The 11177-nt window shown below is 34.0% G+C and overlaps 3 protein-coding genes across 7 annotated transcripts; 1 reads left to right on the forward strand and 2 right to left on the reverse strand.

The window, feature by feature from the left end:
* Positions 1-13: 13 nt before the first annotated feature.
* On the reverse strand, positions 14-4149 carry LOC122538734 (eukaryotic translation initiation factor 3 subunit C). The gene is made up of 12 exons (XM_043673049.1): positions 4035-4149; positions 3675-3780; positions 3467-3599; positions 2900-3184; positions 2739-2836; positions 2544-2671; positions 2049-2459; positions 1747-1956; positions 1516-1669; positions 1238-1453; positions 334-1150; positions 14-257 (listed from the first exon to the last, which is right to left on the reverse strand). The coding sequence occupies exons 2-12, from the start codon at positions 3765-3767 to the stop codon at positions 124-126; spliced, it is 2679 nt and encodes an 892-aa protein (XP_043528984.1). The 5' UTR covers positions 3768-3780; positions 4035-4149; the 3' UTR covers positions 14-123.
* A 280-nt stretch (positions 4150-4429) lies between these two features.
* Positions 4430-7542, forward strand: LOC122538744 (dnaJ homolog subfamily C member 7). Of its 5 annotated transcripts, none has more exons than XM_043673073.1 (11): positions 4430-4581; positions 4699-4764; positions 4990-5081; positions 5178-5302; positions 5386-5574; positions 5649-5767; positions 5838-6156; positions 6227-6392; positions 6464-6610; positions 6683-6835; positions 6915-7542. In XM_043673073.1, the coding sequence occupies exons 2-11, from the start codon at positions 4739-4741 to the stop codon at positions 7001-7003; spliced, it is 1425 nt and encodes a 474-aa protein (XP_043529008.1). In that variant the 5' UTR covers positions 4430-4581; positions 4699-4738; the 3' UTR covers positions 7004-7542. The 5 variants fall into 5 exon arrangements, with proteins under 5 accessions (XP_043529008.1, XP_043529009.1, XP_043529010.1 ...); XM_043673074.1 differs by having other exon boundaries at positions 4440-4585; XM_043673075.1 differs by having other exon boundaries at positions 4440-4581; positions 4999-5081.
* Positions 7543-8041: 499 nt separating this feature from the next.
* Positions 8042-10953, reverse strand: LOC122538742. The gene is made up of 5 exons (XM_043673071.1): positions 10619-10953; positions 9751-10131; positions 9401-9679; positions 8837-9330; positions 8042-8747 (listed from the first exon to the last, which is right to left on the reverse strand). The coding sequence occupies exons 1-5, from the start codon at positions 10787-10789 to the stop codon at positions 8597-8599; spliced, it is 1476 nt and encodes a 491-aa protein (XP_043529006.1). The 5' UTR covers positions 10790-10953; the 3' UTR covers positions 8042-8596.
* Between the last annotated feature and the right edge of the window lie 224 nt (positions 10954-11177).

Genomic DNA, 11177 nt, shown 5'->3' on the forward strand with positions numbered 1-11177 from the left:
AAATATTACATAATTATTTATATACTGCAATTTTTAATATTATTCACATGAGTGTATATACATGGCATAATAATGAAATCCGCTGTTAAACACCCACATAAATAATATTCAATATTTTCTGATTTAATAATTTCGATTTTCCTCTCGATTACGATCTCGATCACGGTCGCGTCTCTGACGTCCCCAATCTTGTCCCTGTCGATTGTAATTCTGTCTATCGCGGAAGTTTCCTTGATTTCCTCTCGAGAAGAAGTTTCCTGTGATACAAAATATTCATTGATATTTCATAATTTTAAAATTAATCTAAAATTGCTTAACACGTTCATAACTCACCTTGTTTCATTTCGAAGATACGTTCATTAGAGTCCACAAAATTGTTCACTTTGTCTGTAAGTTGTAACGCCAACGATTGCAAGCGACTTGGTTCGCTACGATGCATCACAACTGTTTCTGTCGGATCATCCAAAGACGCCATGAGTTCTTCGTTAATGATCATTTTACTAATGATGGAATGAACAACAGGTCGTTTTAGTTGAAACATCTCCGCCAATTTTGGCATAGAGATCGAATCATAGACATGGGAATATGTGAACAGATACGTTCTTAAGGCTTCTTCTTTGATCAATCTTGTAAGCATATCACGAACTTTGTCCGCTTGATAAAAGAGATCCCACACTTTGGCATTCATCTTTTCATTAATGATAAAATTGTTGCATGCCAACCAATTTCCGTTGCGCATCGCTTTCGCCGCCGCGACAACGTGCTCTCTCATAGATTCTGGAGGTCCAACCAAAGACTGACGTTCGCTGGATCTCAACTGTTGATAAAATGTCTTGGAGATCATTCTTCTCCTCGCGTCAAATTCATGTGCAGCCATGTACGGAATTTCAATGAGCATGGCGGAAACTAAATAAACACACTCCAAAAGCTCCAAGTTAATGTGCATATGGAACGGCATCTGCCTCTGTTTTTCTATCTTTTCTTGTTCTTTGCTGCGTTCATGTTGCCTCTGAGGAAGAAGACCTTGCGCCAAGAGCTCTTTTACTTTACCAGTAACCATTAAATCAACTAAACAGTTGTGTGCGTCTTTAATATTCGCGTGACGGAATGCACACAGACCCAGATGAGCGATGGTTCTGTTATACAAAATCTGTAGTAGAGAATACAAAATAATAAATTAAGGAAACAGGTTTACAAGAATATAAAAAAGCATGATTTTGTTACAAAAGAAACAAACTTGCGTGGCTGGATCGGAATGTTGAATAGTTTCTTGCAAGTGAGACATTAGAATGAGGTCACGCGCTTGGAACCAATTATCGTGAAGGGCGTGATGATAAACATGAGAAAGAATCGCACGTGTTCTAAGCCTGTCTGTTCCATCATGAGCATAAACGTATTTACACAGTTTCTCCATAACCTGCACAGATGTTGCAACGTCTGGTCCAAGTTCTCCCTGAAGATGCATATATCACCTTTAGATGTTTCTCGACAAAATATTAATAATTGTATACTTACTTCTTTCTGTTTGAGAACATTCGGATCAAACTTATAATACAAATGTTCAATTTTACGTAGGTACACGCGGCAAAGTTCAGAAACAGATCCTTGCCTCTCTAAATATTCTTGAACTTTATCTATTATTGTGGATACTTGTTTTTCATCTTTCAACCTAAAATTGAAAAAACAGTAAAAATATTTTTATCTATATTTTCAACGTATTAATTCATATTAAATATATGTATGTACCTTTCCACATATTCATTACTATGTGGATCGCACTCTTTTAATAACTTAGTGAATTCTTCATCCAAACGTTCTACTAATGTCAATACACATCCGTGTATTTTGTATGGAGATGTTTCATACTCTTCTGCATCCTCGGACACTACTTCTGCAATAACCATATCTTTTGTGTTTAAAAGCATATCAAGCATTTCCGTGATACGTTCTAATATTCTGTAAAACAATAATTAATTTAATTCATGAATTCCATATATTCCATATATTGTGCAATGCCACATAGCAAAAATTTTAAATGTAATACCAACTTTGACCAATATTCGGGTTTCATTGCATCAGATACTTTCGGATTGTAATCGAAAATGGAAGATACAATGGAAAATTTAATCTTAACAGCTACTGCTGGCCCGAGATTATGGGTATCGGCTATGGATTGCAGTTCATGTAAAAGTTCAATTTGTTCCCTCCGATCAGTACGTTTTTTGCCGCGAGCCGCAATGATTTCGGAAAGTTTCTTCAAGACAGCGGCCACGTTAATTTCTGCATCCTTTGCGAACATTTTCGGTTTTTCAGATGGGATGGCTACTCCGCCTTTCACCGTTTCCCATTCACCTTCCTCATCATCCTCGTCCTTCTTTTTTTTCCGTTCCTTCTCTTTCCGCTCTTTCCGCTGTTCTTTTCGTTTTGCCTTATCCTCTTCTTCCTCTTTATCTGTCACTCTGTTTCAAAACGCGCCATGTTAATATTATATTGATTTAGTAATATTACTTTCTAAGTACTACTCTTAAATAACTTAAACATACTTTTTGATAAATCGATCACGTATATTTTGATATTGGCCTTCATCCTCGCTACTTGTACTCTCGCTATCTGAAGAACTGCCCCAGTCAGACTCGCTTTCACTACCTTCTTCTCCATCAGCCATGCTTTTCTGTAAAAAAAAAGAGAAAAAAACGTCAAAAGAAAAAACACAAAACATTTTACTATACGCAACAAACCTTAAATTTGGAAGTATCTGGTTCACTTGCTTCTGATCCAGCTTTTTTAAAAGCGACCGCACTATCCTCCTCTTCCTCAGATTCGACAACTTCCTCGGCTAAAAGATTTTAAACAATGATGAACTTTCGCTTAGAAAAGCATGAATAAGCACTATACTTACGTTTTTCTTCCTCCTCGTCATCATCCTGATCTGGATTTTCTCTGAATTTTGCTATATCTTCCTCGAAGTCTTTGTTATACTTACGAAGCTTCTGACGCAATGAAGTTAACGATTTCGAATTATTTTTTGACATGTTTTTACGACCTTCGCGATCTTCCCACACTTCGTTAATAAAGTCTTCCATTTCGACTAAACATCTGATATAAAAACGTGGCGTCTGACCACCTTCCTCTTTCGCTATTACGGGCAATGCCTTTTGGTATGCACGCATCAAATCCTCAAAACCTAAAATTACAATGTAAATGATTCTAACTGAGTGACTACTACTTTATTTATATTTATTTAATCCTTTAAGGTTTAAGGTTCTATATCCATAATGATCACTCTATCTAGATAATGATTTCACTGCAACAAAGTTTAAATTGCATATTAATGTTTACCAATGAGTCTTGCCTACAATGCATGTCAAGTATTATATTTATAATGAAATAAGTTATGATGAACCTGCGAGAGTATATTATGGAAACAGTTGCGAACTGCAAAGGATTAGATATTACAAAAGCTTACTGGACAACATGCTGCTCATGTCTTTGATCTTTTTGTAATTTCTTATAAGCTTGATGAGATTAGCAATTTCTTCATATCTCTTTTCTTTCGTCGATCGTACAACTCTCTTGGTCTCTTCTTCCTCATCGCTGAACTAAAAATATTTTATATCACATTAGTAGAAATTTCTTTGTAACTGAATATAAAAGATTATAGTGCTGTTACTTACGGTGAAAGCTGTAGTTGGTGCTCGTTGAACCTGTTCCTCTTCAGAGGCACTATCAGATTCAGAATCTGATCCAGTAGCAAAAAAGCGACTCATCTTTAGAAAGATACTGCAACAGAAAAATTAATATATTTGATGAATGAATATTTATCACATATACCTATATACCATACGTTCATCTGTAAAATTTCATGAGGCAATATGACAATAGTACAATATGAATTACACATGCAACTGGGGAAATTATTCGACATGTATGGTAATCCTTAGACACATTAATTAATATTAAACGTGTATATAATTTTAATTGATATTTAATGTATGTATATAAATTTTACTTATATTATATTATCGTAAACTTACGTATTACAGATTTAATCAGTATTTTGCCTTTTTAACGGGTAAAATTACAGGTTATGGCGACAACGACATTAAAGGTTGATACGCACATAGGATCGGAAGTGTTCCAAAATTATGATGAAAAAAAAAAATTTTCAAAAGTATTCAATGTTTCTCTTATATTTGCATCAGTATTGAAAAGCAAATTTTCTGGTATTGAAATTTATTAAATATATATGGGTATATAAAATCACATCTTTATTGACTGTAGTGACTTAAGCTATGAATATGCCAGTAGTAAAATATCGTTTTAATGGTAACATAATCTTTTTAACAAAATTCCGTAAGCAATATTATATTAAGGAATACTATATTGTATCAATTAGCTGTCAAATGATCGAATAAACATTAGTTTCGAGTTATTTTCAGGTTTCGATGTGCAATCCCAGATGCATTTTGGAACGTGTGTGTACTAACTTCCTGGAATCATTATTACAAACGCGACCCTTCTGTTGGTAATGTAAAAGGGAGTAGGACTGTTTTTCACAAGGAGAATAAACCGATCGGATAGGTACGTACGCATTACATTTAAAGACGTAAGCTCGACGATGAATTGTGAAACAACTATGTGCGTGAATACAGTACGTTGTGTAATGGTTTATTGAATAATAAGCTCACTGTCTTCCAGCATTCCAGGCATACACAAGTGTAATTCAAAACAATCGACAATGTCTGCTACCGAACAGCTTAAAGAGTAAGTAAAGAGACCTCGTTTAATTCATTAAACGTTACCTTTTCAATGAACAACGACATTCGACCGGTTTTCCTTCTGAAAAAGAAGATCTCAGCCGTGAATCGTTTCTACTTTGCGCTGACTTTGTATTTTCGATGATTTTTTATTGTGAAAGATCGTACGGCTTCGCCTTGTGCGATTATAGTACGATTACAAGGTGAGTTCGGTGCAGAATTAAACACGTGGATGTTCCAGGCGTACGAAAATGCAGACTGCAAAGATACTTTATGTTGGGAAACAGTATAAGGAGGCATTAAAAGAGTACAGCGAACTTATTGGTAAGGTATATTCGTTCAGTAAGAAGAAGAGTCTCTCGTGATTTTTTTTTCTTTTTTTTATGACATCATGAGTCAGTAAAACAAATGTATTTCTAGAGTTATATCCAAATACGCCGTTACACTATGCGAACAGGGCCGCATGTTATATGATGCTTGATAAATATCCCCCAGCATTGGAAGACGCAAAGAAATGCATCGAGTTGGATTCGAAAGTATGCAAAGTACGTTAGACACGCATAAGATACATAGTAGAGATACTGTCAAAGAAACGAACATACTTTTAGTTCAATTCGTTTACGTTTAGGCATATGTAAGAATTGTAAAATGTTGCCTGATTTTGGGGGACATAGTACAAGCCGAGACTACTCTGTCCAAGCTGTTAGAAGTTGATCTTGAAAATAAGGCCATTACCACAGAGAAAAAAGACTTAGAATATGTGAAAAGATTTCTCAAGGATGCAGATGCTGCGTACAATGCTAAAGATTATCGTAAGGTTTGTAATTTAACTTTTAAGTAAGCATGTACTAATAACGGCTAAGAATGTTTGACATATTGTAATTCTTACAGGTTGTATATTGTATGGATCGTTGTTGTGATGTGAGTACTCGGTGTACAAGGTTTAAATTAACTAAAGCAGAATGTTTGGTATTCTTGGGAAGATACCAGGAAGCGCAGGAGATAGCAAAGTATATCACTAACTTTATTTTTAACTAAAAGTAATGAAAATTATTCTATATTATATTATTAATATTTCAGTGATATTTTGCATATTGATAAGCAAAATGCAGATGCTATATATGTTCGTGCCATGTGCCTGTATTTCCAAGATAATATCGACAGAGCATTTGCACACTTCCAGCAAGTACTTAGACTGGCTCCGGATCATGCCAAAGCGTTAGAAATATATAAACGAGCTAAGAATTTAAAGAAGAAAAAGGAAGAGGGAAATGCTGCTTACGAAAAAGAGCAATATGAGAAAGCATATAAATTATATACGGAAGCTTTAACTATAGATCCTCAAAATATACTAACAAATGCCAAACTCCATTTTAATAAAGCAACGGTCGCAGCAAAGGTATTACATTTTTATATTTTATTGAAAATTTTGAAAATACCATCGCTAATTTTGTTCGTCACTCTATCAGTTAAATCGATTAAACGAGTCAGTGTCAGAATGTACGGAAGCATTAAAACTAGATGAAAATTACCTTAAAGCACTTTTGAGAAGAGCAGCTGCTTATATGGAGCTTAAAGAATATGAGAAAGCAGTTAACGATCTTGAAAAGGCTTATAAAATGGATAAAAGCTCAGGTAAATAAAAAACACATTTTACAATACCAAACAGTTTTACAGTAACGTGATGAATGTTTAAACGTTGACAGATAATAAACGATTATTAATGGAAGCTAAACTAGCGTTGAAAAAGTCAAAGAGGAAAGATTACTATAAGATTTTAGGTATTGATAAGAACGCATCTACTGATGATATCAAAAAAGCATATAGGAAACGAGCGATGGTGCATCATCCCGGTAAGTTTTAAAATGCGTTTCAATTCGTTTTATCTTAATTATGTTGATCTATCTTTATGTTATTACATACAGATCGACATCCTAATGCAACGGAAGGGGAAAAGAAAGAACAAGAAAAGAAATTCAAGGAAGTTGGGGAAGCTTATGGAATTTTATCTGACCCTAAGAAACGATCGCGTTATGATAATGGTCATGACATTGACGATGTTGACAGTGGATTCCAAGGTTCGTACAATCTATCATAAATTTATGTTGACATGAGTCTCTATCATTCAGTATATAATCACAGTTTTTTTCTGTACAGATATTGATCCGAATATAGTGTTTCAAACGGTCTTTCAATCTGATGGTTATCAATTCCATACGGACGGTTTTACTTACCGCTTTGCTTAACAGCATTCCAAGGATACTTGTACTACCTTAATGTTTTAAAAGATCGTTTCATTCTAGAGATGAATATGTTGAATTTGTTTATCTTCCATTCATAGCACATCCCGTATCACCAGGTAGCATAAATAATATATATAAAATCTATTAGAAAAATATAGTTTTATATATTTATTTAAATAATTGTAAATATGTCTTATATGGTATTCCTGATATATAGAGTTTTTTGCAGTATGTGTGAGTGAATATTGGAAATCGCATCAATGATTTTTGATAGATATGTTTTTATTGAACTATTTATATCGATGTAGGTACTTGTGAAAGTTATATTCAAATTTTCTTCCTTCACCTTCCTCTGTTCAGTGACATTAAAAAGTAAGTTGTCATAGTTATTAGTAAATTTTTTGGAATTATTTCAGTTTATGCATACGTGTTATATGTTTAAATTGTCTTCGGAATGATAAATGATCTTGTACACGTCTCTCTGTAGAAATATATATTACATTAAATATCGTTATATTAAGCAATAAATTCTTGAAAAAGTATTGCGATCATTGTTTATGGTTACCGAGGAAATAACTGGACGAAATAAGAAAATATATTAAACTTGAACGTTACTCCAGGATTTGAAAAAAAAACATAACATGTTAAATATCGTATTTATTTCTCAAACAAAAAATAATATTGTTCATATATTACTATAACTGATGAAATAAAAAATTTTTCTCGCTATTTTTATGCTTCATTCAAATACAAATTTTATTTAAAAAAAAAACGTATTCACTCAAAATAAATTATCGAACAATAGCTATTCCTTTTCAACAAGTAACAAGATTTTGAACGCAACTGATTCGTCAAATCATATTTACTATTTTTATTTCATTTCTCGCATAACTGCATCTAATACTAATATTTGACGCTCTTCATTATATTCTTTAAGTACTTATATAAGGCACGCTATAATGGTCACAGCTTAAAAATACAAAGAGATACAAAATTCCGAAAGTTACATAAATCTGAGTTAATTGAATTAGATGGCGCAAATTTAACGTACATAACTAAAACACATTTATTTAAAACTCATATAAAAATGTGCAATAGCACCTATGTAGTTATTACATTTCCAACAAGTATATGTATATATTTAATATTCTATTAAAAGTCTACAGTGTAAGTCATTTATTTGATTCTTATACTGTAAATTTTTAATCATTACTATGTAAGATAGCACATTTTTATCCTGAATATCTTTAGCTCAAAGCTCTACCTGAGCTTTGTAATCTTTATGCTAATATTATTGAGCATGAAAGTACTGTTTAAAAATATATTATATATTAGGTTTTTGAAGTAAATACTTCGATTTTAAGTAACAGCTTCATAAAAAATAAATTAAGAAACTTTCCCTTTCAATAGTACAATCTATAGTTTATATGCTATGGTACTTCGTACTTTGTAAATCGAATATGGTGTTTGCAATCTTACACGTACAGCATAAGTACATATTCGAGCAATTATATACTTGACAATATATACATATGTACAAATAACATACTAAAATCCTAAATTAATTTTCTGCTATAATAGAACATTATACTGCGACTATTTATTTGATTCATTGTAGGATGCCCTACCTGCTAATTCAAGTAAGTAACGATCAGGGTGATCTTGCCAATCGCTAGCGCTTAACTTAACGATTCTTTGTTTTTCTGCTTCTTTCACTTGCCACTTTTTAATTTCCAATTGACGTTCCCTGCAAAATACATATCAAATTTTTTTCTTGAAATTTACTCAACTTGACACATTAAAAAAAGAAAAAGAACAAAAAAAAAGATACGTCACCTTAATTTTGCATCGCCACAACCCCAAACTTCTAAGCTAGAAATTGGGTAAGGTGCACCTGCAATACTGACTGAATGGAATGATTCATCTATATTAATATATGGGGAGCGAGGATTACTTCCAAATCGTAATCCATGAGGATAGCCTCTGATATTAGTATTCAAATACAATACTTTAGCTCCCTTTTCAATAATCCTGTACGAAGGAAATAGTTCAATACCCAAAGTGTCTTCGTCGCCCCAATATAAGTGACTCTCACGCCATTCTATCGCTGAACATATACAATATATAGGACGCGAAGTATCTTCGTTTGGACTAACAGTTCGTATAAATAACAGAGTGGGACCTCTGTATCCCAATACATGGTGAAGAAAGCGATTAGCTCCTGTGCCATGTTCCGAACTGTTGTATAATAATGTCCAGTGTCTAGGGCACAGGTTGCCCATTCTTTTAGCTATCAGTGCATGAGTAATATCTTTTGGTGAATTATCTGCCTAAACGTATATTCATCTTAGTATTTTATGATTTAACATAAAATATAACAAATTTCGATTAAGAATGTACCTGAAGATAACATTCGGGTAACGTGCTCGATAATAACCACACGTAGCTCATTGGTAATAAAACTTGAGGAAAACATGGAAAGTCTGGTTGTTCCAGTATAGGTGTTGGTATCAACAAATGTGGTTGCGGCTGTTCTTTAGATAAGAGAGCGTTGCCATTTCTGTAAGCAGTTGTTAGCACGTGTATTATGTAGCGATGAGGGCCATATATTACACGTGCACAATTCTGCCAAATCCAATTGCTCACATAACTCACAGACAAAGCATTTTTGCCATGGAACTGTAATATAGATTTTACATTATCAATTAGAATTTGATTAACAAATGCTGATAAATATTAAATTTACTGACACATGACGAGACAGCTGAATCAATTATTTGACCTTTATAGATACAAGAAGAAAGTCCGCTATTACTCATAAAAATGTCGTAAGAAATGTTCAATAAGGCCTTCAATCCATCTGGATTTATATTTCCATCTCCTTTTATATCTGAATACATCTTCACATAATTCTCCAGTACGGCTTGATCATTCATCACTGCGAGGAACTTTTCTGCTTGTTGTTTGAAACAATTGGCACTCAGATATGAGGTACTAACATTGGCAGCGTGATGAAGATGATTGAATAATTTTTCACCTAACTCCGGGTAATTGGGGAAGAGATAGCGTTGAAACACAGATGCTGTAATTCCATTTATACGTTCTTCATCGTGAGTTTGATGAGATAAGATCTACAATACAAAACGAACGGTTTAACCAGTGACTTTTGGTAACATATCATTTGTTAAAACTAATTTTAACTAATATTATATCTTTAAATTAGAAAACAGGATTTTATATTTGTTCATATACGAAACGATCTAAATATGATTTCTCCAACTGAATAATATTATCTACGAAGCAACTACGAATCTACCGTAGCTATATCTATACTACATCAGTTGCACGATTATCGGTTATACAAATTATTCGTATAACCTATAATTACGTGCATATATTTGTTATAAGAAGAGTGAATGGCAAGATAGTAAATTGATAAAAAAAAATTTGCGATTTAATTCGCAAAACGCTGAGCAACTGTTAATGTTCCAACGATTAATATTTCCAAAAGACGATCGACGTTTCTCTACGAGATATCGAACGCGAATCGTCGTCGTTCGATTTACGAAAGATAGTAATCTCAAAACGCGCGCTGCAAGCAGCAAACTGACCCTTTACCTTCGCCAGATTCTCAATCGGAAGGAACTGCATGTGCGTGTTGCTTTCCAACTCGGTCCCCGAGGAACTCTTCGAGAGGTTGTTCGCGCTATTTGCACTTTCGCCGGTGTGCGTGACAACGTCAGCCTTCTTCGCGGATACATGGCCTACACGTGTCGCTTGATTACCCATTTCAATCAGTCGAATATTACGATGCCGATGTGTTCACTCTCTTATCTGAGGCGCATCGTCAGCTCGCAAGCAAAACATGCATACACGACCACATGCAACTTTTCAGAACATCGTCACGAATGATACGAAAGCAAGTGTTGCACTCGCAACAAATCGAATGCATATCCCCTCCCCCTTATCCGTTCCCTCTTCACCCCGCTTCTTCATCACTTCACTTTGCTCTTTGGTATGTTTCACGAAGCACGTTAACTTGATCACATTCGAAAATCGGACTGACAAGTCAGCAACGATGAGAACGCAAAATTTCATTGAAAGAAAGATGAATCATAGATTCAATTTCGTCGGTAATAATGGTCGATCATGAACGATGATTCGTTAGTCATTAACT

This window comes from Frieseomelitta varia, unplaced genomic scaffold, assembly GCF_011392965.1.
Source record: "Frieseomelitta varia isolate USP_RPSP 00005682 unplaced genomic scaffold, Fvar_1.2 scaffold_176, whole genome shotgun sequence".
Classification (NCBI taxonomy): Eukaryota; Metazoa; Arthropoda; class Insecta; order Hymenoptera; family Apidae; genus Frieseomelitta; species Frieseomelitta varia.